The 27,013-nt window shown below is 42.1% G+C and overlaps 1 protein-coding gene and 1 long non-coding RNA gene across 3 annotated transcripts in view; one reads left to right on the forward strand and one right to left on the reverse strand.

The window, feature by feature from the left end:
• The window catches only part of LOC136440105 (uncharacterized), a 77,915-nt gene extending 60,330 nt beyond the window's left edge, over positions 1 to 17,585 (reverse strand). Inside the window, exon 1 of the long non-coding RNA XR_010756621.1 lies at positions 17,513 to 17,585. This is a non-coding gene — a long non-coding RNA (uncharacterized lncRNA). The remainder of the gene's footprint in view (positions 1 to 17,512) is intronic.
• LOC136440102 (eukaryotic elongation factor 2 kinase-like) lies at positions 19 to 25,296 on the forward strand. 2 transcript variants are annotated; one of them, XM_066435912.1, is made up of 13 exons: positions 19 to 951; positions 2,224 to 2,261; positions 5,300 to 5,471; positions 8,837 to 8,986; positions 12,317 to 12,577; positions 14,759 to 15,019; positions 15,747 to 15,809; positions 16,338 to 16,463; positions 18,136 to 18,177; positions 19,466 to 19,675; positions 20,259 to 20,383; positions 21,434 to 21,612; positions 25,182 to 25,296. In XM_066435912.1, exons 1-13 carry the CDS (start codon positions 505 to 507, stop codon positions 25,289 to 25,291), a joined length of 2,184 nt encoding a protein of 727 aa, XP_066292009.1. In that variant the 5' UTR covers positions 19 to 504; the 3' UTR covers positions 25,292 to 25,296. The 2 variants fall into 2 exon arrangements, with proteins under 2 accessions (XP_066292009.1, XP_066292010.1); XM_066435913.1 differs by lacking the exon at positions 18,136 to 18,177 and having other exon boundaries at positions 20 to 951.
• The last annotated feature ends 1,717 nt before the right edge of the window (positions 25,297 to 27,013 follow it).

Consider the following 27,013-nt stretch of genomic DNA (forward strand, 5'->3'; position numbering starts at 1 on the left):
TCGATTCTATATTGGCTTCCTCTTGTGCAGGGGAATCCATACCACACTGCACGCAGCTTACTTGAACTAGACAGGTAGTTTTCCAAGGTGTATACAGCTGAAACTTCAGAAACTGCAGGTTTATGTACAACGTAGCCTGACTTTTCGACAGGCCTGCTATTGAGTGGTGATTCTGGTGGTGTCCGTCCGGTCAAGACTGACCAGTTGGCCGGAGAGAACCAGACCCCCCGACCAGGACCTTGACTGTGTGCTGGTGGGCACGTAAGCAGGCACACGCCCGATTATTATGATCCCTCTGTTACCAAAAAAGTTGACAATCATCATTCTGACGACACTTCTTTCACCAATCCAGTCCTGTCCGATGTCTCTGGTCACGGACTCAAGATACCAGTGGCGTACCAGTCGTGAATTTCTCTACTCTTCGTTCCAGAAAAACGCCCCGGATTTTCAGTCGTGAACCTTTAAAAATTATCGGGGATACAAAATCTACTTGTTCAAGACAAAATGTCTTCTGTGTCGAGTGCCTCTGATATAGAGGAGGACTGTATTCTCCTTCCTCTGACGGAGATAGAGGTTGTAGAGGAAGAGGAGGAAAGTACGTCGTCAGATTCAGCTGAGGAAATCCCAAGTTCAGTGTCAAAACAGAGGCGAGTGTCTCTGGCGTCAATCCGCCGTCAACGTAAACTTGGCACGCTTGCGTCACTGAGACCTACCTCCCAACCGATCTCGATTCCCGCCCGCGAACAGAGACAGACGCCGGTGGTCTCGATTCCCGTGAAAAACTGGCGGATCGCTATTCAGAAGGCTCGGGAGTTTGTGAAGAACAGCCCGAACGCCTGGCAGAAGTTCGGCCTGGAGAAGCACGCGACGGAAAAGGCTACAAGACATCGTTACAACGCCTTGAGGAAGTCATGGTCGGAGGACACGGTCTTGGTCAAGATGGAGGATGAGGTAAACAAGCGAACACGTGCACCTATCTGTATAAACTGGGGGAGGGGCGGGGTAACAAGCGAACACGTGCACCTATCTGTATAAACTGGGGGAGGGGGCGGGGTAAGGTGCTTCATGATGAAAAAGACAAGTAGCAACCAATCATAATAAGATGGCACCACGAGAAATACACATTTTTGGGACCTCCCCCCCTACTTTGCCCCTCGTGGGGTCATCTGGGGGTATTCGAAGTTGAAGTTCTCTCTATGTATAGGATCGGCAATGGAGAATGCCCTATTTTAGATACATACAGATAAAACTGGGAATATAATGAGGTAATAATGATGATGATGATACATGATACATACAATGATACGTTTTCTTTTCGCTTAGTTAGACAATGATTGTGGGAGTGTCTAAGGGTAGACTGATGAAATGAATGAATCTGAAAAAAGGCATCGACAATTGCATTTACAGATCATACAACAGTTCATTTCGCATTTGTAACAAGTTATCTTCTGTTGTTGTTTTTAAGTTGGACTGGGATAACAATGGAAATGTCCGGTATTCCTTTGTCCTTTTACATGATGTAATAAAGCTGAAATAAGTATGTCCCACATACCCATTCCCTTGTGTATTTACACTGACTGGTGCACACTCAAGTCCTCAAGTCATGAATATGAATACTGACAGTATCCTCTTACTGTGGAAAGCAGCTGCAGGATGTAGTCCAGTTTTGGGGACAGTGACATGAGGTCATTCACCTTGAGTATCACCATTCACCCAGTGGGCCAGTCATAACAATTTACCCTGTGGTGTCACAAAAAAAAGAGAGCCAAGAATTCAAGAACTCTGATCTTCAAAGGAAATGATGACAACAAAGACACCGTTTCCCCCTATCAAGTTTAAAAAAAAATTAAGATTAAGTATCAAATTTTACATCTGTAAAGATCTTGAGAGATTGGTGCATTGTATCTTATATTACTAACCTGTTCAGAGGCAAAAGTCCTGCTTTTTCTCTCAAGCTGAAAGAGGATAGGAACTTCAGCGTTGAACTTGAATTATGGTATTGCTAATCTGCTAGACTCCGAGATGCTATATGAAAACTTAAATTAAGAATCTAACACAGTCCTAGTTCACCACAAATCTTGAATGTCACTGATTATGTGATAAAGCCATGTACATGTATATGATTTTGCAGTTTTGGGATGATCAATATTACCGGTATCTGAATTTTAAAAACAACACATTTCACAAGAAAATAACAAGATAACAATTGTTTTTGTCTTGCAGCCATTCGACCATGGAGCCATGAGAGAATGTTTTCGCTTGTAAGTATATTCCATAACATTGTTCTGTGGATGGCATTATGAACAAGCTATGATGTTACTGATTGTATTATCATTATTACTGATTGTATTAATGAAGGAAACTTATGATGATGTACATAGTTTGATGTATGTAGTTTTTGCTGTATATTTTAATAGTTATCACTGTATATCTTGACACTTTCACTGAGGTCATATTTCGCAGTAGGAGGGCAAGGAGGTTTTCGTGGTGTTACAAGGGAGACATACATGTATTCATAAGGTTATGAATTCATATTTTAGATATTATCATACATGGTACAAGAATGGACATGGTATTGGTAAGCCGTCTACATGTATTTCCATGGACTAAAAACCAATCATGCTACTCAACCTGTACATGTATGTCCTGTTATGAGTCATTGACGAAAGGAATCCAGTTCTAACTAGCAGTAACAGCCCCATGCCTGCACATTAGACAAAAGGTTGGCCTCTTAAGGTCACTTGACCTGGAAGTAAACAACGCCCCCTTCCTACTAGAGTCTGCAAATGCTGAACAACCAAAATATGATAAATCACTCAACGAATGTCAGAGACAATATTTTTGTCAATGTTTCGTGTGATATGTTGTCTTTTAAATCATACTTTGCATCAAACATCAGCAGTCACACATATCCAATTCTGTTCACTCAACGGTTCCTTGGCGATTGCCGTCTATTGGAAAAGGGGGCCTTAATCAAGTTAATGGCAACCATTCCACCCATTTGAGCCTCACACCACGGTTGCATTGTAACAATACCACGTTATACTAGTAATTTGCATAAGTTGAAAGTCTGTTGCCAGAAAGATCTAGGGTAGACACACTCTTACAATAAAGCACATGTTTTTTCTCCTGAAGCTATGACAAACATGCAGACAACAATGTTGAACATACATGGCCTTTTAACATGTAGTAATATGATCCGGTGAATAACAACAGTGAGCAAAAAATTAAACAGCCAATAAGGTCAGGAGCAGCAGTAGCAACCCACTGCTTTGAACTCAATACTGTAAATCACTTTAATATAGCGGCAGGAAAATATACGGTAGCGGTTTGGGGAAAATGGAGTAGGTCATAGCACTTGATTTTAACAGTGGGAACAAATATTACTGTATCAAGTATTAGTGATCAAATATTAGCGATAATGAAATTTTAGCTGTTGACTAGTGACCGTTAAATCAGCTAAAATTTAAAAGTTACGGTTAACAAATCAAGAATTACAGTATATGACCTTTGAAGAGAATGTTGATACGGTATGCATGTTTGTGGGCTATGGTGTCTGTTCAGTAGAGCAGTGTTTGTTATTGAGCTATCAATCAATCAACCAATAGAATGTTCAGGCTTGCAATAAATGATGTGTGGGGAAATTTCTGTGAAACTTGAGACAAAAGAACCTTATGTAACTATTGAAGCAAATATATATATTCATGCATTCATTCATGCATATACAATAATTATCTTTTTCAAATGTCAAATGATATGCTTCTAAAATTATTCATTTCAAGAAATTTGTTTACTTGACATCAAATTCAAAATACCCAAATACCGTCCCAAGTACTACAAGCATTTAGCAGTTGCATAATTCTTGTAGCACTGGTATTTTTGTCTTTTTATGTCTTTTTATTGTCGGTGGCTCACGTTTTTATGTTTTTTATTTTATTTTCAGTGGCTCATGTTTTTATGTATTTATTGTCAGTGGCTCCTGTTTGTATGTATGCTGTAAAATGGTCCACAGACCTATAGCTAGTCTCTAAGTGATATTCGAGGGTGACTTTGTGTGTGACCCCGGTGTGTATTTCTGGTAAAACAAATAATGCCAGATTCCAAAACTGCTTCCGCCAAATCACAAAACTGTATCATTCAAAAATGCTATTAAGTCATAATATGTACGTGTCTGACATAAATACATGTATAACATTGTTATCTCTTAGTCTTATCTGTATTTTGAGGCTTTGTTTTATTGATTGCTAGGGTTGAATGACCTGATCATGTTAAATGCCTAATTATAACCATGGATAAGCCAATGGTTTCCGATGGAAATATGATCAGCCCCTTTGAACATATGGCTTCGTGGGCACGTATTTGCAGTGATGCATTATGTGGCCTGCATTTGGGTTTCCCTGCCTGGATAAGTCTTGTGCAGTGTCCTTGTGATGCATGAGGTTCAAATAGGGTGATTAGTTGTGCGGTCTAGTGAGCACCTGGTCTAGTGTAAGCTTGGCATTAGAAAGAAGATGTTGTCTGCAACACGTACAGAATGTCTGTGGGGTGTTAGGGTTTCCTATGCTATGGTTGGGAAAAGAAAGCATGATGAATGACTTTGTGCAGCTGCCTCGAATATTGACAGTCTGGGTCTATAGATAACCCATAATGATGTCAATTTCAATTTTTGGCGACGCCTCAGGGGCGAGCCAAATTGTTCATCTTGGGAACTATGAAACCCCAAAACATGATTAAACATGGCGACGTACAGATGTCATGCAAAGGCCAAGAGACAACACAATGGATGAATTATTAAAAAATGTCCATGTCTTAATTATTAAACAATAACATCTTTGAACAATAAACCTTTTTAAATTTCAAAATGGCTTCCATATCCTGTCAAAGAAACTACGTGTTATTATACATTGTTACATTGGATATATCACCAATATCACCAAATGATGTTAAACTTTATTGCTAATATATCATAAATGTTTCTCATTGATCATGCAAATAAGGTCCTCATTGGCAATAAATTTGTCATGACTTACATCAATATCAGTTGATCATCTTCTCCAACCAAATGTCAGAAATTGTCTAACAAATCTTACAAGTCTTACTACAAATTTTATCCAGTTGCTTGAGAAATTATTTTTGGCAAGTCTTATTTATTACTAGCATTTCCTCATCAATTATGCAATTGAGGTCCTAATTTGCATGATTTATGTTTAATAATGTTCACCCTCATTTGACATCCTAATGACTGACTGATTGATTGATTGAAAAAGATCTGACGTGTGATTTTTCTCTTACATTTCAGAAAGAAGCTGTCCAACTTCTCCAGGTCCTTGGACTGGAACCGTGCGTCGAACTACGTGGCTAAGCGGTACATAGAGAAGGTAGAGAGAGATGTTTACTTTGAGGATGTTAAACTCCAAATGGACGCCAAGCTGTGGGGAGAGGAGTTCAACAGACATGACCCTCCAAAGAAAGTAAGTCATGATGTATAGCACCAGATATCAACAGGCTACTGTCATTACAGGTTTGCGTAGCAAAACCATTGTTGGGTCCGTTGGCATGTGTGGTGGCCGCCATCTTGAATTGTGACGTCACAGGGTCGCCATACCATTTTATTGGGAGGGGTGTTTTTTTTGGGTTGCTAGCGTTCTCTGTATTTTTAACAAATCGGCACACAAATATCACACATTCAACTCGAACAAAAAGAAAAATTCAATACCAATTCATGTTTATAAAAAGACCCCGTAATCGCTAAACTAACATAGCAAACCTGAAGTATATGTGGCACAAATACTTAAGTCTAGTTCTTGTTTCTTTCACTGCAACTTTATGTTCACTGTTTTCACATTGACCTCTGTACCGTGAACTTATCATCACCGTGAAAAAAGCTTATTATTTATGATTCCTTCACATATCCTGTCTGTAAATCACCTGCCGCCACTGTGAATTTAAAGTTCAGTGAAAATGTCTTTTTTCCTTACACCGTGAAATTTTGCTACCGTGAAGTTAAAGTGAATTACAGTTATCTGAACTGAATTCAACAATGAAACGAAAGAGTACAGTAAACAATATTGCCAATGAGACTTACAATCAATGTTGTGTCAAACATTAGATTTGCAAAGACATCATTGTCTTGAAACAGTACTGCAGCAAGCGAATTATCTCTTTAAAGGCAACCAAAGCAATATTAGGGCCAAGAAAATGGAAATAGAAAAAATGCTGAAATCTTTATGGTGGTAACATTTACTAACACTGTTTTGCTCATTTTGTGCAATAACTTCATTGAGCATTTTAAAACCACACAAAATCGTGTCGTACGATCATTCCCTTACATGTAGTTTCGCGAGCCTACAAAAACTCTGGCCAGGATTTTCAGTGAGTTCTCACATCACGACAACGTCATATTTTTGCATCATGGATGTTGCTATACATATTGTGATAGTGTTGTTTCTACTATATATCATGTATAAAAATTACTAAACAAATTGACTTTCAAAATCCATTTTTCGGTCCCCAATATTGCTTGGGTTTCCTTTAACACATACATAAAAGTATACTCCCTTTTTTCAATATGCTGTCTCTTCAAGCCATGTTATTTTGCTGTCAGCACCTCCCTCCCATTACCCACATTGTTAGAGACCATTTAAGTGCTCTGTTAAGATACTTAGCACATGACCTCTAACACTGACCCCCATTTTGGTAGAAATTAAAGCATCTTCCGAAAATCCCTAGAGTAATTAACCACCCAAGAGGCATCCATAGAGCCTTACTAAAGGGATCTTCTTTGTATAAAAATGGCAGGCTTAGACTTTAGATAATACATCAAAACATGGCCAAAGAAGAGTTTTTACTGTAGTGTGATATTATAATGATATATGTTGCCTATGTGCGTATGGTACTATATAGTACTATAGGATTACAGTGTTGGAAAAGTAATGATCTGACTGACCATAATGAATACATGGACTTCAGTTTGTTCCTTTATGGTCTCATTCATGAGTTTTTTTCGCCCCATAGGCTTACATGTTATAATACATGTTTTGCAAGGGTGCGTTCGTAATGAAGCTACAGAAAATGCATCAATATTATTCATGTTATGTTGAGAACGTTTACCCTAGATCATGTAAAAAAATTGCCAACAGTGTCACTACATAGAATCTCTTTTGATAGCAATAACAAACTGCACTTAGCTACAACCCAAAAAATGCACTTTCCAGCTGTAAGGGCATGACCGCATCACCTACAATGGCCGGCTGTGTACATCCGACCTCGCGCGCGGCTGCCAAACTTTGCCTGCTAATTTCTTCAGATACAAACAAGCTTTCATCATCAGTCTGACGCTTGAGATCGGCTGGACTGGCTAAAAGAGAATTTCCCACCGATATAAACACACGTTCATGCAGCCGTTAACTTTTTGTCCACGGATTCTTTTAGGGTACCCACTTGGAGTAATACATGAATGAGACCTTAATGTGTACTCTCTATGATCATGATGTTAATGACAGTATTATTCTTGATCTTATCTCCATGGGGATATAAATTATAATTTAGCTAACCAGAAAATCCTAGATGCCTTTTCCTCCAATCTGGTCTCCCTGGCAAATAGAAAGCTCGTCAGCTGACACTGCCGACCCTGACATTGTGGGCCCAGTGAATCAATAACAGTAGCAATGCCAGGGAAGGCAGCAAAGTGCATTTTCTCCACTATGTCTTGAACAAACAGAAGCAGCCCTCTTTCAGTGCCACATAATGGGAGCATGGGTGTGCATACAGAGCTGTGTGGACACCGCTATTTACTGGGTGTGACATTGGAACAAGTATGGTTGGTTCACTGTGATAAATAAAACATGGAGTACTTCCTGGCATCGACCCAGCTTTCACTTAGGCTACATACAGTACTGTATGTGTCAATGGTAGAGGTGGTATTTCTCTGGGTATGCTATACATGTACACGTGCCAACTTGGATGGGAAACATACCTACGGTACATATCTGGGATTGGGTGCTTCAAGGTTATACAAAATGATGGCCGTGATCAAATGAAGACTTGTTGAAATCATATTTGATTGACAGATTCTTACTTTTTATGAATATGGCTATATTAAAACCAAAATTCACCATAATGTAGTACCTAAGATGCTGTTTACTTGTCTTTTCTATATCCATATCCATTTTTTTCACACCTAATTGATGTCAGGTTTTCCTGAAAAGTGTGATAACTATACGTGTGCAAGTAGTGCTGCGTACCTAAACGTAACATCTGGTACAGGTACAGGTACAGAGGTTTAGGTACAGGTCCTGTACCTGTACCAGAATAATTTGAAAAATTAACATGTGTTTTTCTGAACTTCTTTAATGACAAAAACATAAACTGTTTTCAACTTGTCAGTATCTTTATTAAAAAAAACATAACTAGGTTTCCTACCACCAAACCCCCTCAGCCTAAAATGCCAAATGCTATCAAAACTCCCGGCCTGCCTGAATGTCCTGTTGCATATTACATGTAGTTCCAAGGTGTCACTTTGGTCACATTTGGTGTTGTATGAGGTCAGGAGATCAGTCACAAAATAAGCACATACTTGGTGTAAATGTATATCGGTACAGTACAGGTACTTCATGATTCGGTATTTTGGACCTGTACCGAATAAATTTTTACGGTACAGTACCGGTACTTCATGATCCGGTATTTTTGACCTGTACCGAATAAACTTTTACGGTACAGTACCGGTACTTCATGATCCGGTATTTTGGACCTGTACAGAATAAATTTTTACGGTACAGTACCGGTACACAGAACCAGTACCCAGCAAGACTCTGATATTCTTTATTGCTCTTCTCAGGTGGACATTATGCAGGTGGTTATGCTGGAGTTTAAGGACCGACCTGGCTCTCCTCTCTACCACCTGGAACACTTCATCGAGGGGAAGTACATCAAGTATAACTCCAACTCTGGCTTTGTGGAGGACGAGTCACTCAGGTGCACCCCACAGGTGAGGTCCCAGGTGATACATGCAAGTGTGTCTTAATGTGTATGGATGCTCAGATGCAGGTGTGGTTATACCGTAAAATTCCTATTTACGGACGCACCTCTCCTAACGTACGCATCCCTGATTTGGGGACGATTGCGGGCCAGACTCAGTGAGTTGAAACATTCAGGGGAAAAACCCTTCTAACGTACGTACGCACCCCCTCTCCAGCATTTCTGTGGATAGTTAGAGGTTGACATGATCATCCTTCCGATGATGTTTACTGACTGAAAAGGTTACTGAGAAGGTGTTTCTGGGTAGAAAATATAAAACAATTAGATATATGTATTATCTATTCTTTATTACTAATTGACTGTGTGGTAGCATTCCACACTTCATTGAAAATATACTACCATGCTAATATGTGATTTTTCCGAGGAAGAACCCCTCCTAACGTACGCACCCCAACTTTGGTGTTGGCCTGGAGCACCTGCTTGCGACTTGAAAAGTTTAAAAAGTGCGTAAAAAAACTATGTAAATAGGAATTTTACGGTAGTTGGACGTCTGCCTGAAATGTGTCATCGTTAGTCAGAGAATGGGGGCAAAGTGTTCCCCACAGGTTTCTCCAGTCCTTTTGTCCCTTTCACACAGCCAACGAGCTTTGGCCATACATGTATTTGTTGATTGTTTATTTGCATATATGTACAATTATAAGAAGATAATCAGGGCTAAACAAAAACATGCAGGGGGGTAAAAACTCTAAGACTTGCTACAAAAAAGACTTGCACTTGATGAGGAGTTCTGGGGCTTCCCCATCCATGTGCAAGCACGTCCAACCCCCATATGATGGGGAACAAAAGACGTTAAATTGGATAGAGAGGGGCCAGAAGCCTAGGTCGCTTTTCATGGGCCTTCCCTAAACTAGACAATGGGAATTTTTACAGAATTAAACATAATCAAAACTAAGCAAAATTAACGAAAGAACAAATTGAAATTGTACCATTGCCAGAAAGTTGCCGGATTTACGAATCACCAGAGACTTACATGTAAGTGTATTTTGCACCTGAAAATCTACTCCATCATATTGGACAAGGCTTGGGGACCTGTGAACATTATTGGTTGATTTCTAAAAATCTTCCGATGATGAAGAGAACACCAGGAGTATTGCTGCCGAAAATGTCATTTAGAGCTCTTTGGCCAATCGATTGTCCCACTGCATGACAGGATTATTGATGGCTCATGTTTTGGCTAATCTTCATCTGTTTCTGTCTTGTGGGTTGACATTTTGGAGATTGTACTCTCATCTCCCAAATAAACGTACCGGTACGTTTATTTTTTTCAGCCTCAAAATCCACCCAGTACGTTCTTATTTTGGACAGTACGTTTATTATTTTTTTGAAAATCAGAGTTTAGCTAATCAGGGATCCCATTGAAATTGAAAGTTTGGGTTTTCCTGCCCATATTTCCCCGGCATTTTTGCTCATAATTCGCTATTTTTCGGCCAAGCAGCGTTGATTTCCCGGCCGCTATGACCCGACCTTTGTGAAATCCCGGCGTAACTCGTAACGTATCGGTAGATCTCTATGACATTACAAAGTCAACGTTGTTATTGGGAGATAATAAGACGCCACACTGACGTTTTGAAATGCAATTCTTTTTGTATAAACAACTTTGACAGTCTCTGTTTACATCGTAAACTAAAGCACGCTGATCAGAAAAAAATATGCATGCCAGCGGCGCACAGTGTTTGAAGTACGTTTAACGCATGTAAATTTCTCTACTCACGTGAGATACAGTCCTTCCCAAAATGAAAATATAAAAACAACACCACCAAAAACAGTGTCTTAGCATTAAAAAAAACTGTGTAATTACAATTTCAATCCTACCACAAACATGGAAATTTAGCGCTTGGAGAATCGCCAGAGTATTAGTAAAGTGAGTAACGCATTGGACGTCAGTGACTCTGGCTGTGGGAACGTTTTGTCATGGAAGAGCTCATTTCGAAGAAGGGGAAACAACTCTTTTTTATGTACAAATAAAACTCCTTTGCCTTGGTCAGAAATGTGTTTTGCATTTTTACAAAGAGAATTTTAATATCAAAGTCTATATATAAAATTGAATTGCAATCTAGTCACCGTTATTATCACTTAAAAATGCTTTAGAAAAGATCACCCCTCTACAGAAAGAATACCAGAGCTTTCTAGGAATATGGGTGAAACTTTCTGTCAGCCCCGCCCCTTTCTGTCTGCGGTGCCGCTGTGTCTAGCTCAACTTTTCATGTGTAACATGAGAACCTTGTGCTTTGTGGCAACATTGGAAAAGGCCTGAGGTTTCTCACAAATTTGTTGACAATTTAGTTTCTCAAAATTAATGTTTTCTGCTACATACAAGGGTGATTTGTGGATTTTAAATCATTTGGATTGCAACAACAAAAACGAGAACATTATATAATATTGTCCTTGATATAAGATGATAATGTCCTTGACACAGCACAATAATTTGTGGCATGTAATGTTTACAAATCGTAATGTTAACAAATCTATATTTCAATATGCAATGCATTTAAGATAAAAGGCAAGTAGGGAAAGATAAAAAGTTACATCATATACATGTCATAGTTCTTCCTTTTCTCTATGGCTTTTACAAATAAGAAATAACTTACCTGTAATGACCATATATTCAGGATTGTTCTAAATGTTGATACATTTGTTTAAAAACAAAGAGTAGACTTTGAAAGTGTTGCCCATCCAAGTGAACTGAGCAGTTTGGCGACTACTTGTCGTGTTTTGATTTTGTGTCAGTATATACAACAATTTTCCTTGATCACTTGTTGCTTCAAGTTCCAAGTAGAAAATGCATGTATCATGTACATTTTCACTTGTTGAATTTGAAAGCACCGTTGGCCCCCTGTTAGGGTTCATGGCGGTGAACCTATGCCCAATTTTTCAACATTACTACTGTATTTTTTGAAGTGGCAAGCAAGAAGATGAACAAGATGTGTGCAGTTCTTCTGTTCAATATTTATACACTTTACTGGATGGTCCTCAGACAGGCATAGATGAATAAAGAGAGCCTACAGCTAACCTTATCATCTTCTTTCCCTCGGACACAGTTTATCTGTAAATTTGGTTAATTTTCCGGGGGGTATGTTTATTCCGGGGGGTATGTTTATTTGGGAGATGAGAGTAGAGTTGCAGATCATGAATGTCAGGAACTTTTCCAAGTTTATATGTTGAGTCCCTATCATTCTGTTAATTGTTTCTGTCTATTGACACTGGTAAAAAGTACATTGTAAACTACATTTGTTGACAGTGAATAATGTAATAAGGGCAATTTTTTTATCATCCTCTCTAGGCATTCAGTCACTTCACGTTTGAGCGCTCGTCCCATAACCTCATCGTGGTGGACATCCAGGGGGTGGGGGACCTGTGGACCGACCCACAGATCCACACCAAGGAGGGGACGGACTACGGGGACGGGAACCTGGGGACTAAGGGCATGGCGCTGTACTTCCACTCCCACGCCTGTAACAGGATCTGTAAGGCTCTGAACCTCACGCCCTTTGACCTGTCCAACAGTGAGATCGCTGACCTGGAGAGGGCACAGTTCATTCAGGTAGGGCAGCAGTAGGGGGAGGGGGGCATGGCAGCAGTAGGGGGAGGGGGGCATGGCAGCAGTAGGGGGAGGGGGGCATGGCAGCAGTAGGGGGAGGGGGCATGGCAGCAGTAGGGGGAGGGGGGCATGGCAGCAGTAGGGGTAGGGGGCATGGCAGCAGTAGGGGGAGGGGGCATGGCAGCAGTAGGGGGAGGGGGCATGGCAGCAGTAGGGGAAGGGGGCATGGTAGCAGTAGGGGGAGGGGGGCATGGCAGCAGTAGGGGAAGGGGGCATGGTAGCAGTAGGGGGAGGGGGGCATGGCAGCAGTAGGGGAAGGGGGCATGGTAGCAGTAGGGGGAGGGGGCATGGCAGCAGTAGGGGAAGGGGGCATGGTAGCAGTAGGGGGAGGGGGGCATGGCAGCAGTAGGGGAAGGGGGCATGGTAGCAGTAGGGGGAGGGGGGCATGGCAGCAGTAGGGGAAGGGGGCATGGTAGCAGTAGGGGAAGGGGGCATGGCAGCAGTAGGGGAAGGGGGCATGGTAGCAGTAGGGGGAGGGGGGCATGGCAGCAGTAGGGGAAGGGGGCATGGCAGCAGTAGGGGAAGGGGGCATGGTAGCAGTAGGGGGAGGGGGGCATGGCAGCAGTAGGGGAAGGGGGCATGGTAGCAGTAGGGGGAGGGGGGCATGGCAGCAGTAGGAGGAGGGGGCATGGCAGCAACAGGGGGAGGGGGGCATGGCAGCAGTAGGGGGAGGGGGGCATGGCAGCAGTAGGGGGAGGGGGGCATGGCAGCAGTAGGGGAAGGGGGCATGGTAGCAGTAGGGGGAGGGGGGCATGGCAGCAGTAGGGGGAGGGGGCATGGCAGCAGTAGGGGAAGGGGGCATGGTAGCAGTAGGGGGAGGGGGGAATGGCAGCAGTAGGGGGAGGGGGCATGGCAGCAGTAGGGGAAGGGGGCATGGCAGCAGTAGGGGGAGGGGGCATGGCAGCAGTAGGGGGAGGGGGGCATGGCAGCAGTAGGGGGAGGGGGGCATGGCAGCAGTAGGGGGAGGGGGCATGGCAGCAGTAGGGGGAGGGGGCATGGCAGCAGTAGGGGAAGGGGGCATGGTAGCAGTAGGGGGAGGGGGGCATGGCAGCAGTAGGGGAAGGGGGCATGGTAGCAGTAGGGGGAGGGGGGCATGGCAGCAGTAGGGGAAGGGGGCATGGTAGCAGTAGGGGGAGGGGGCATGGCAGCAGTAGGGGAAGGGGGCATGGTAGCAGTAGGGGGAGGGGGGCATGGCAGCAGTAGGGGAAGGGGGCATGGTAGCAGTAGGGGGAGGGGGGCATGGCAGCAGTAGGGGAAGGGGGCATGGTAGCAGTAGGGGAAGGGGGCATGGCAGCAGTAGGGGAAGGGGGCATGGTAGCAGTAGGGGGAGGGGGGCATGGCAGCAGTAGGGGAAGGGGGCATGGTAGCAGTAGGGGGAGGGGGGCATGGCAGCAGTAGGGGAAGGGGGCATGGCAGCAGTAGGGGAAGGGGGCATGGTAGCAGTAGGGGGAGGGGGGCATGGCAGCAGTAGGGGAAGGGGGCATGGTAGCAGTAGGGGGAGGGGGGCATGGCAGCAGTAGGGGAAGGGGGCATGGTAGCAGTAGGGGGAGGGGGGCATGGCAGCAGTAGGAGGAGGGGGGCATGGCAGCAACAGGGGGAGGGGGCATGGCAGCAGTAGGGGGAGGGGGGCATGGCAGCAGTAGGGGGAGGGGGGCATGGCAGCAGTAGGGGAAGGGGGCATGGTAGCAGTAGGGGGAGGGGGGCATGGTAGCAGTAGGGGGAGGGGGCATGGCAGCAGTAGGGGAAGGGGGCATGGTAGCAGTAGGGGGAGGGGGGCATGGCAGCAGTAGGGGGAGGGGGCATGGCAGCAGTAGGGGAAGGGGGCATGGCAGCAGTAGGGGGAGGGGGCATGGCAGCAGTAGGGGGAGGAGGGCATGGCAGCAGTAGGGGGAGGGGGGCATGGCAGCAGTAGGGGGAGGGGGGATTTCACTGTAGTCTCTTTGTATTGTTGCTCAGGAGTGCATTTTGTTAAACTTAAAGCATTCTAAATCATAATTTAGAAGCTGAATGTATTGATTCAGTAAAACAAATTGTTATGATGAAAAAGTTATTTGATTATGATCACAGTGACATTTTTCTTTGGTATAACTGCAAACAGTACTTACGTAGTATGTCTGGTTTCAGACTTCATCTAAAACGATCTTGCGTGGGTCTGAGGAAATCGTGATCGACCCGAGGCTGAAGAACACAGGTGACATCACGCTGTTTCTTCGCCAACGCTCCGAGAGTCCACGCAACTCCCCGCGTGTATCGGAATCGGAGGATGTCGCCATGTCGACATCAGTTTCTCCGCCTTACTCTCCCATAGATTTCTTGGATGATGACCCGTTTGCAGCCAGTCTACGCCGCCTTCGATCGGACTCTGAGAACAGCTCTGTCACTCGGGTAAGTCCTGGCGCTCGTTATTCCCTGAATTATCAGCACTCCTTCCTTCCTCCCTTCTTAAGGCCACACCAATTTTATTTGTTGCTTCTCAGATTTTTTCAGAAAAAATTGGAGTGACAGGGAAAAACAATTTTTTTTGCAAATAGTCTGGGGTGAACATAAGGATTTACATAACATAAAGAATAAGATGATAATTCAAGTTTCAGCTTTGTATGGCTCATTTTATGCCATGCACCCCTTTCTTTGATCTAGTACTATAATTTCAGTAACAAAATTACCTTTTACTATGTTATATATGGAATGATATTGAGAAATAGTTTTAATAAATGAAAAATTATAACTTATGATCAACGTGACCACACGAGTATGTGCAGGCCTTTATAATCTATTTTGGTGGCTAGTGAGTTTTACAACTGAACAGAGAGTAAAATTTGTGAAGGGGAATAGTGACCCAATTTTTTTTTTCAAAATGGGAAAAACAGGACAGGCTATTCCGAGAAGCAACAAAATAAATTGGCGTGGCCTAAGCAATGTATCATTTGATCTTTGTGTTTTTCTCTTGCTTTGGTGGTGTTAAGTGCACAATTTAACTTTTATTGCAATAGATCTAACTGTTCTTTATTTACCCACTAAGTTCTCTGCTTCTCTGAATATCTTTTCTCTTCCTTCCCTGCCGTTGTACTTCTTGTGCCTTTATGTGACACCTTTCCGCTCACTTGCACCACAGGGACGTGTTCGATATGACAGTGAAATGAGTGATTGTTTTGATGACACCATGTCGCCAGAGGAGGTACCAACAGAAGATTTCATCGTTTTGCTTTTCGTAGAGTTGAATGTAGTTGGTTTTAGCAGTTCTTATTGTTGGCTTTAAGTTAGAACCAAAGGGTTAAGCCAGCATGTTGAACACAGAGTTATCTGTAGTATTAGGAAGTGTAAAAAAACCTCTAATCTACTCTGATACGAGTGTTGAGTAAAGCTTGTTCTTGTTGTAGAATTTAATTGTTTTTCTAATAGTCCCTTTCAAAGCTTGCATAGTTTTCTTCAGTGTGGGTAAAGCATTCTTCTAGCATGACTTTTTGAATGCTGACGGAATCACGAGGATGAAATTGCCAGTCAAAATTGTGTTCCATCGCTGGGGAAAATTTTGCATTGTGACAAAAATGAATGGAATAGAGCAGAACAGAACAGAACAGAATAGAATAGAATAGAATAGAATAGAATGGAATAGAACAGAATGGAACAGAATAGAATGGAAATACATGTGCAATGGAATAGAATAGAGTAGAAAATCAACCCTCCCCCACTCTTGCCCGTACAGGAAGCGGAGCATGAGGAATTCGCTCGCCGCCAAGTTAGCCGACCATCCTGCGTGACTCTGGAGGTCAATTTTCGCAGGATGTCCTTGATTCAAGGTCAGCTCACAGGAGGTTCTGTCCTGGGAGAGGTGAGTTTAAGATGTCTTTTTATTCTGCAACAATTAGGTCTTCAATAGACTTTGTTTCAACCGTACTTAGACACTAACTGTCATAGCTGTTGGGAGGGTTCTCTTTGATTATTTGATGTAGCAATGCTACACTTGGCTACCTACACTTGGCAAATCCTTTAACAATTTATTAGATCAAAATTGATATCCTAATGTGTAAGGGCCAGCCAGTCAGTAATGCATACTGTATTACATTCCATTCTAATTTCCTAGGTATGGATTGTGATATTCTATTGTACGAGGGGTGATCAATAAGTTCTCGGCCTCACCCAGAATTAAGGGGTACAAGTCAAATTTTGGGGCATAATTATGTAGTATGACTTGTCTTGTAGCCATATCCACCAAATCTCAAATTAATGTGGTCATTACTTTTCAATCGACGTCCATGTAAAAATCAGTAGGTAAGTGGCGAGAAAAACAAGGTTGAACTGTGATCAGAGCTGAGTGAGTCGAGCTCCTGGTGCCATGAATGCCATAAATCGGCATAAAATCTTCGAAGACAATGTCAAAATGTCTGGTGAACATTTCCTTCTTTTTTCTCAAAATGTTTGACAAACATATACTTCTTATTTCAACTAAAAAGAAGCAGATATCTGACTTTCAGCAGAGCAAGTTGGCCAGCACACCTCAGGTCGCAGCTCAATTGTCCATGTCTTTGTCCTTCTACCTCACTTAACATTACTGGGTGTCGCCTGGAAAGTAAAGCCTTTATATTTAAAGATTATTTCCCAATATTTAAGCTGTGCACCTTATTTCTGGGTGAGGCCGAGGACTTATTGATCACCCCTCGTATATACTATTAGGTGGTATAGAAAGTCTTGGTTTAACCAGTGCAATGCTAACAATCTGGCAAGATTAACTTGTGTAAATTGGCAAGTTGAACAAAAAAAAAATTGACATTTAATGCCCGTTTACCACATTTTCGTGCGGATTTCTTATCAAAAGTGGCACAAAAATAAGCTACATGGTGATCTTTTAGTTTCACCCGCCTAGTATAAATAGACCGATACCATAGCCCCGCCCACCTCCGTCAAAACGTAGAAATGCAAAATTAAAACATAAAAATGCAAATATTTGACGGACATGCATAACCCTCTAATTGGTGGAACCCCTAATTGTGATGGACAGTCAGGGTCAGTCTATTAGGGCTTGGATTTTCTATCAGTTCTCACCACACAACGACATCGTACCTTTGCTCATTTAAGTTTAATGTCGATATGTAATGGAATACAATGTAGTGTTATTGAAACTTACTATGTATAGGAATGACTAGAAATTTGAGTTTTTTTAATTCAAGTTTCAAGCCTCATGAATCGCTCTGAATGTGATGTTCTATTTGATAACAGCATTTTGTTTCTAATTTGCTGCAACAGCATCCCAATAGAAATATGTATCTACACTGTATATTTTTCTCCGCAGTTTATGATATCCAAAATCACTAGCAAGCATGTCCGTGTCATCTTTACTCTGTCACAGGCCAAATAAAGTACAAAGAAAGATGAGTTTTTGCCCATGCTCTTGAATCATATACCTGTTGTATGTTTGCCCGCCCTCCATTCAATTGCCCAGCATCACAGCATGTACTAAGGTTTGTTGTGTTGTCTTTTGTTTATTTACGTGCTGCTCTGTGCAGAAGAACCCTCGTGTTTGCAAGGAGGGGTCAATACTAGGACGGGTGAGTGTGTACCGTACCATGGGTGAGCACGGGTACAGCGTACCAGTCGCTTGTACGCATACAAAATCGTGCTCTCTGTAGGTCCATGGGCTGGTCTGCTGAATATAAGCAGGGCAGTTTGCTTCAGGAAGCTTGGGCAGCAAGGTGTAGGATACTGCATGTGCAATGTTGTTGTGTAGGCAAGACATAGGCTCTACCAGTCTCCACGGGTCGCTGGGAAAATAGTAGAAATTGCCCAAATAGAGTCAACTGTATGAAGGGAGTCGGCTATGGAGATAACACAGGTCAACTATTGCAATTGATTTACGGCTTAAACGATCTCAACTCCAAAGCTACTACCTTCTTACAGAAAATGAGCAGATTAATTTTATTGCCTTTATTCTCGCCGACTTTTAACAGTCTCCAGGGTTGCAATAGTTGACCTTATCTCCATAGCCGACTCCCTTCATACAGTTGACTCTATTTGGCCAATTTTTACTATTTTCCCAGCGACCCCATGGAGACTGGTAGAGTCTAGGCAAGACAGGCTGTTTTTTCTCAACAACAATCCTGTATTGTAGACATAGGGCATTGTTAGGTGTTCAATTCATTGTTATCATGTAGTCCACTGCAGCTGTTGTACAGACAAAACCACAGTAAAGAGGAAAGTCAACTTTGTCACTCTTGGACACCTGACACTTTCAACAACATCTGCCTTCTCTCCTGACTACTTGTGCAACATTTTATCACGATGTTGCATAATTACAAAAGATACTGAAGGGATTGATTTAGCTTAATCATGCCACACATTTATGAATGGGTAATGATTAATATTTCAGAGCGGTGTTAGTGTACAGGGCTCGAAATTCATTTTTGGAAAAAGGTGCACTGGTGCGCCCAACCAAAAAAACTAGGTACACAGAAAGAATTTTGGGTGCACCAGATAAAATAAAGTTGAAAGTCAGCAAAACATATTTAAATCTAAAGCTATTGAAAACTTCAATCTGTCATTCTAAAGCTAATTTCAAACAAGTAGTACATCAACTTAAGTACAACAAAAGGTTATAGTGATTTTTCTGATGCCTACATATCAAGAATATTCTGTATACTAGTGCACAATAGTACTGTTACCCTATTGCATACAAAAATTTCTAGGTGCACTGGTGCACCCACAGTCAAGAATTACATGTAGGTGCACAGCTCCAATTTTGGGTGCACACAGGTGCACATGCACCCACTATTTCGAGCCCTTGGTGTTAGTGTACATTGTATATCAAAGCTAACCACTTGTTTAACGACCCTCTACCAGGTGCACCTGGAGATGGCGAAATACCACGAAAACGGAAGGTTTGCCCCACAACAAGGGCTAAACATGCTGCACCAAGAGGAAGTGGACTGGGATTCAGCCATCTTCCATCTGGAGAAGGCTGCCGTGTGTGGAGTTCTGGAGGCCATTGTGGCTCTGGCCAGGATGTTCCTGCAGTTGCCTCATGATGTGCTAGAGGGTGCTCATGTTGAGGTAGGTCTGGATCTGGATAAATACTAGTACTGCGCAACACCCCTTATGCTTGGGTCACATTTTCCAGCCGGGACCCGGCTGGGCTGTTTGTGGAGACAAAAAATTAAAATGTATATCAATAAATATGCAACAAGCTATGCTCTTGAATGATTTTTGATACGTTTTGTGTTTTTGGTTGTCTTTTATATCATAATTTTTGTTCCCAAACACTGCCCGGTCGGGCCCCGGATAGAAAATGTGACCCAAGCATTAGTTGGGTTCAGACGCCCATGAGACAATACAAGGAATGTTTTACTCGTGTGAAAATACATGTATCATGTTCTGCGCTATGTTTGAGAAACTTTTTGACCTAAATTTATCAGTATATTTGCTGTATTTTGGTGCATGGATGTACATGATATGTACTGAAGGAACGCCATTGCAATTGTAGAATACTGAAGAAAACACCAACAGGGGTCTACATGCATCATGTTCTGCGCTATGTTTGAGAAACTTTTTGACCTACATTTATCAGTATATTTGCTGTATTTTGATGCATGGATGTACATGATATGTAACTGAAGGAACACCATTGCACTTGTAGAATACTGAAGAGAACACAAACAGGGGTGTAGACTACATGCGGATGGCAGCAGTTGCAGGAGATCGCAGTGCCATGATCTACCTGGCAAACGGCTACCATACCGGCATCGGCCTAGGAACAGAAAGGTATTTTACTTTTTTCCTGCTACCGTGATTATCATGATCGTGATTCATGAGTTTTTTCGCCCCATAGGCTTGCATGTTATAAGACGTGTTTTACATGGGCGCGTTCGTAATGAAGCTACAGAAAATGCACCAATATTATTTATGTTATGTTGAGAACATTAACCCTAGATCATGTACAAAAATTGCCAACAGTCTCACTACATAGAATCTCTTTTTATAGCATTTGCAAACTGCACTTAGCTACACCCCAAAAATGCACTTTCCAGCTGTAAGCGCATCACCGCATCACCTACAATGGCCGGCTGTGTACGTCCGACCTCGTGCGCGGCTGCTGAACTTTGCCTGCTAATTTCTTCAGATACAAACAAGCTTTCATCAGTTTGACGCTTGAGATTGGCTGGACTGGCTAAAAGAGAATTTCCCACCGATATAAACACACGTTCATGCAGCCGTTAATTTTTTGGCCACGGATTCTTTTAGGGTACCCACTCGGAGTAATACATGAATGAGACCTTACAACTGTATGTCGTTGAAGGTCAGACATCTAGATGATAAGATATGCAAGGTAACAGTTACTCAAACAACTGGATAGCTACTCTTTTTCTCCTTTTTCTTAACAGAATCTCGCTTGTTCGGGTAGATGAACACTTAAGTGATTCTTCAATGTGCCATGTAGCGGGCGTAGTCCAGTGGTTAGCGATCTTGCCTCTGGAACTAGAAGCCCCGGGTTCGATCTTGGCTGTGTCGCTCACCCGACATGCACGCTACGGGAAAGGGTCGCAGTGCTTAGGACGGGACATTAAGCCGTGGTCCACTGTTCATTGTGCTTGTCGAAAGGGGAATTTCCCCGGTACAATGAACCTGTAAATACTGTACATACATGTAGCGTCTGTCTTCTCTGTCATGACCAGTGAAAGATTAGCTCATCTGTTCATTGAGTTCATTTGAGCTAAACTGGTTCGAGATCACTTTCCACTTTCCATTGAAGCTGCATACTTTTTTTTTCTTTCTGCTCAATGTGATCTAATTGGATTATCCTCGTTCTTACAGAGAAATAGACTGGATCGAGGCCACACGATGGTACAGCCAGGCTGTTAGCCAGTCAGGGGAGGATGAGGAGGGTTGTTATGATGCCACCATGGAAGACCCCGCCTACGTACTGATGGCTAAAGAAGCTGAACTGTACAGACAGGGTGGACATGGGCTGGAGAGAGACCCGGAAAGAGCTGGTAAGGAAGGAGTGAATCGTCCTTTCTCTAACAGGGGTGCCAAAGAATTCATACGAATTCTACGGAATTCATACAAGTTTTACGGAATACATATGATTCATTACGCAGAAACATACGAGTTTTACGGAATACATACGATCCATTAAGCAGAATACATACGATCCTTACTAATTTGTTGGCCATCGCGCTAGCACCCAATCTAGCTTTGTCTGGTCCTCCTAGTTGGTCTAAGCCTACATCAGTCTTAATCTAGTGCAGCTTGAGATTTTAAAAGTTTACACGGATGGGATACGCCATTATTAAGCTCTTAGAAGCCAAGATATCATACAAAGAACTGGTTATCCCGAGTCCGCCATTTTGAATTTGGCATACCCAACAAATTAGTAAGGATCGTATGTATTCCACGGAATGGATCGTATGTATTCCGTAAAACTCGTATGTTTCTGCGTAATGGATCGTATGTATTCCGTAAAACTCGTATGTTTCTGCGTAATGGATCGTATGTATTCCGTAAAATTTGTATGTTTCTCGTAATGGATTGTATGTATTCCGTAAAACTCGTATGAATTCCGTAAATTTCGTATGAATTCTTTGGCACCCCTGTCTAAGGCCATGTTGATTTGATTTTATGGATGACATCCTCTGGAAACCCGAAAACTTATGCGAGCATGCAAGATATAAAAGTTTGGCCAAAAAAAATGTTACAGTCAAACCTGCCCAAGGCGACCACCCGGTGGACCGAGCAAAAACGGCTGCGATGGATAGGTGGTCGCCATGAAGAGGATTCCACTCACATGTTTCCAGGTCGAGGTTTTCAAATACAGTACGTATTAATGGATGGAAAATTATGTGAATTTAGACAGCATGTCCCCCACCAGGTTCAAATGTCATTGACAGAGAGATCCTACAAAAATTACATTTTCCGTTATCGTTGTAATAATCGTATACCGCTACATCGTGTACAAATTTTCGTCATAATTTTGACCACAAAACAATGGTTGCCTCTATGATCTCGCAGCGCCCTCCCGCAATCACACGTTACATTAAATAGTACACACACACACACACATCATTGAAGTTTTAAGGCCTAAGACAAATCCCTAGAAAACACCTGCTGGTCCCAGCCTTTTTTGGGGCGCCGACCGCTGGATAAAAGGGTCAAAAAATTTTCGATCTGACAACGAAAGATGAAACGGAACGGTGTGATTTCGTCGCGCCGCGCCGCCAAGCTCTGTGCGACCGCATCGAAAGGTATTAGTCAGTGCAGCAGAACGCACAGCGTCCAATAAAGGTTTGTGAGATTAATGGGAATAAAAAGAAAAGAAGAATATTAATTTTCATCAATAACTAGAGTATTCGTAAATGTTCATACACAAAAGCATCGTGTTTTAGAAAGGTCAGCGGTACGCCAAATCCGGGCCACGCCAAATCCAAGATGGCGTCGGGACCAAGGAACAACATTTATCGCCCGATGTTTTGCCCGCCGCGAAGTCATTTTTCGGCGGAATTTAGTAAGACACAGACACATTTTTGTTGAAAATACAAGAAATAGATAGTAATTTCTGTGATATCTGACTTTTTGACGCCATGCACTACGTATTCGTTTTGAAAATTGAGTTTAAACCGAACTGAGTTTGCGGTTAACTATTAAAGATTACGATAGGCACAACAACATCACAAACATTTGTCTTTACAATGTTAATAGGGGGAACGTTTTATTAAAACACTTCATGGAGGAATCGATGGTATAACATTGCGTTTCAATATATTTTTGTCCTTATTTTTTGCCTTCAAAGTCTTTAAAACATTTCCGCGAAATCCGACAGCAAAATGATCCGATGTCACTACACGCTTGAAAGTTAGGCGGCCGCCATGGGCAGGGATTGTGCTCTGTGCGGTCCCAATTCGTGGCGGTCGCGGTCGCGTTGGACAGGTGGTCGCCTTGGGCAGGCAGCTTAATGCTTGTGCCTATGGGGAAAAAATTTCGGGACCGAGAAAAAGCGGTCGCCATGGCCAGGTGGTCGCGTTGAAAAGGTGGTCGCCTAGGCAGGTTTGACTGTACCTTCGAAATGAAATCTCCGTGGTCAGGGAGGATCAACAAATCACTAAACACACAGAGTATGGTGTACCGAGTAATTCAGATTATTCAATTTTGTTCTTTCACATCTTCTCCTTTGACTTTGGAATTGACTTCGGCATTCTACGACAATACTATCAGTTTCTCGAAATAGATTTAGAATCTCTGTTGACATAGATTGTGATCAGTATCTCTTCCAGTACAATTGGCATTTCTACTGTTACAGATCCCGATGGAAGTCTGCAAATTTTAAGATATTAGCTAAAAAAAAACCTTTTCAACTTTGATTCATGGCACTTTCGATTGGGGAGGATTGAATTGACCACTCAAGAGGATAGACTTGAAACTCAGGATGTATAAATGGCAGACCACCGTAACACATTCATAGCATCCTAATCACGACCTCTGCTGGCGGAGGTTCCCATTGCGATCTCTACCGGTAGAATCAGCGATTCTGCCAGATCGCAATCTCTGTATCTATATAATATAGAGACAGAGATTCTGATCTGGCAGAATCGCTGATAGTAAAAAGCTGGTTTAACCGCCATTCCGCATAACACACCAGCTTCACAGCCATGCGGAGCAGCAATGGCAGGTTATATTACACCGAACGGTCTGTCACACCTAGTCTTTGCATATCTGACTTCAACCATTCTTTAAAGCTGCTTAGTGAATGTGCTCCTACAGTACTTGATGACAAGGAGTTCCATCCTACTATATTATGTATATGGTTCTCAGAAAATACAAATTTTTGAACACATCAACCCTTGGTTGATAACTCTGGTACTTAAAAGCTTGACAATTTTTTGAGCTGGTACATGTATTAGATACTTGTCAGTCGGTATGTCCACAACTTTATTAGTCATTTTGTACATCATGCAAAGTCTGGATATTTTAATTTCTACCCTGACATATGAATGTGCACATACATGTGTACCTGGTCATAAGTAGGCAAATGCACCTCCTTCAAACCGTCTTTACATCTATTCACCAAGTAGTGCCAGAATGCCTACAAATATTTGACAGAACATCTCACACCTATGCAACAAGACATAATTGAAACTTATCATTGAAACTCCCGAAAGTCAGACTGGAATTCGGCCGTAGAAAATTTGCGTACAGGAGTGCATTTGCCTGGAATGATTTGCCGGCTACAGTTAGAGTGGCCACGTCGGGCCTAACTTTAAAAAGCTAGTAAAACATCACTGCTGACCTCTGACCTCCAGACCCGGCCTGCCACATCGACTTTGATTTATGGTATATGATTTGGATTTGACGCTCGGTTGTGTATGTATTATTGTTTTGGTTACTTTTTGTTCATTAGTTTATGTTATTTCCTTGTTATGTTAGTCAGTCTGTTTATGTTGTTCTGTACAGGGCACGCCTGAAAAGCAGTGCGTTTAGCACTGAGTGCGCCTACCCTGTATAAAGAAAAGAGAAATAAATAAAAATAAATAAATAAAGTACTAAGAACTCTCCTGTCTCTTCTCAGCGGAGCTGTATAATGAAGCTGCGGAACTGGCCATGGCTGCCATGAAGGGCCGTCTGGCCAGCAAGTACTTCATGTTCGCCGAGGAGTGTTGGGGAGAGATGGAGGAATGAGACATACAGCTGTACATGTACATATACAGGGAACAAATGTCAAGCATGCCCGTAGCCAGGGGGGGTTCGGAAGAACCCCCCCACAGGCTTGAAAGTCCACTTTCACAGGCTTGAAGGTCCACTTTTTAGTGTTCAAGATTTTTTTTCAAAGCGGACTTATTTGTATCACGAGCAAGGCCACAGAGGCTGGAATCCTAGAAAAAAATGCTCACTTTGTCTCACTTTGATTTTTTCTCTGAAACCCTTTCAAAAACACAGGAAATGGCCTTTCAGAAGGTCTAATTTTTAAAATTTTACACGCTCGAAGGTCCACCTTTTAACGTCCAAGGTTTTTTTTTCACGGTGGACTTATTTGTATCACCAGCGAGGCTGCGATCCAACAAAAACTGCTCACTTTGTTTCTGATTTCTTTCTTTAAAATCCTCTCAAAAACACAAGAAATGCCATATCAGAAGGTTTGATTTTTAAAACTTTCCTGGCTACGGGCATGTCAAGTATAGCAACTGGAAACATGTGTTCTTGTTATGAGCACCAGGGTTTCTATTTGGTGTTCATGGTTTTAAAAGTTGCATGACTGTGGTTCTAACTGTAAGCGTCAATCTGTTATGACAATATTTACTTATGATTTGTTATTCAAGAAGGGTAGAAAGATTTTTTTTCTGTGTTTTTTTTCCTATCAAATACAGGATGACATGCTAGTGGTAGTGACATCCTTTTTGGTGCGTACAGAATACATGTAGCTTGTCACCAAAAATGCTGCTTTTTTTGGCTTAGTTCTACTCCTACATTTTGTACATAAAGTTGAGTGCAGCAAAGTTATATACATGCTCATACACGAAATAAAAGTCCTGTTGGAAAGCATGTGATTAAGTATAAGGCAACACTGTCAGTGGTTCTTATAATTCAAATAACAGCTAAGTGCTTGTCCATTTCAGTAGAGTTATTTGTATGTCATTGTTAGACATAGGATTAAGGATGGTTGTAAAAATTTGTCACCTAGAAATTAAGACAAAGTTGATGATTTGTGTGCGCACATAAAGATTTCTCTGGTGCGTGCTAGATTTCTGTATTTAGCATGTTACAAAGTGGACTCTTACAGTTTTTGAATTGGTAAAAATCTTTGTAATCCAAGATTATGAGTGTCCCTTCACATATCTGGATGCATGGTGTCTGTCTAGTCCTCTTGTATGTATGTTTGTGTATCCTACAGCTGGAGATACATGTATTACTGTGCAGGATGCATATTGTTTTGCTTTCCCACCTCCCACAATCTTATTATGCAAAGCTTTTATCTTATGCAGCTTCAACTTCGTTGGGCTTATTACTACTGTAAATGCATTTAAGTATGCGGTGGTTTAATGTTCATGTTTTTTGCGGTCTTCACCCCGGGGTTAAACCATCACGAAAATGCTTGTTCCATCTTCTGCCACCAACCCCATTGTTTCAACAGCAAAGTTGAAACCACCGCGAATACTCCTTTTTCTGATTTCTGAAATTAAATGACCGCAAACGTAAAGGCATTTACCGTATCAAGGCAGCTTTTTACTCTTGCTCCAAAGTGCCATTATATATATTAAGAATAGTGCTATCAGTCTTCCATACTCAGACCCATCAAAGAGCTATCAAAAGTCTTTTAGATGCAAACGTTATTGTATCCTTCTTATAAAACTGTGTTGAGTAATGATATGTCAGTTTCTCAAGCTGTTACAAGATGACATAGCC

Source organism: Branchiostoma lanceolatum, chromosome 8 (assembly GCF_035083965.1).
Source record: "Branchiostoma lanceolatum isolate klBraLanc5 chromosome 8, klBraLanc5.hap2, whole genome shotgun sequence".
NCBI lineage: Eukaryota > Metazoa > Chordata > Leptocardii > Amphioxiformes > Branchiostomatidae > Branchiostoma > Branchiostoma lanceolatum.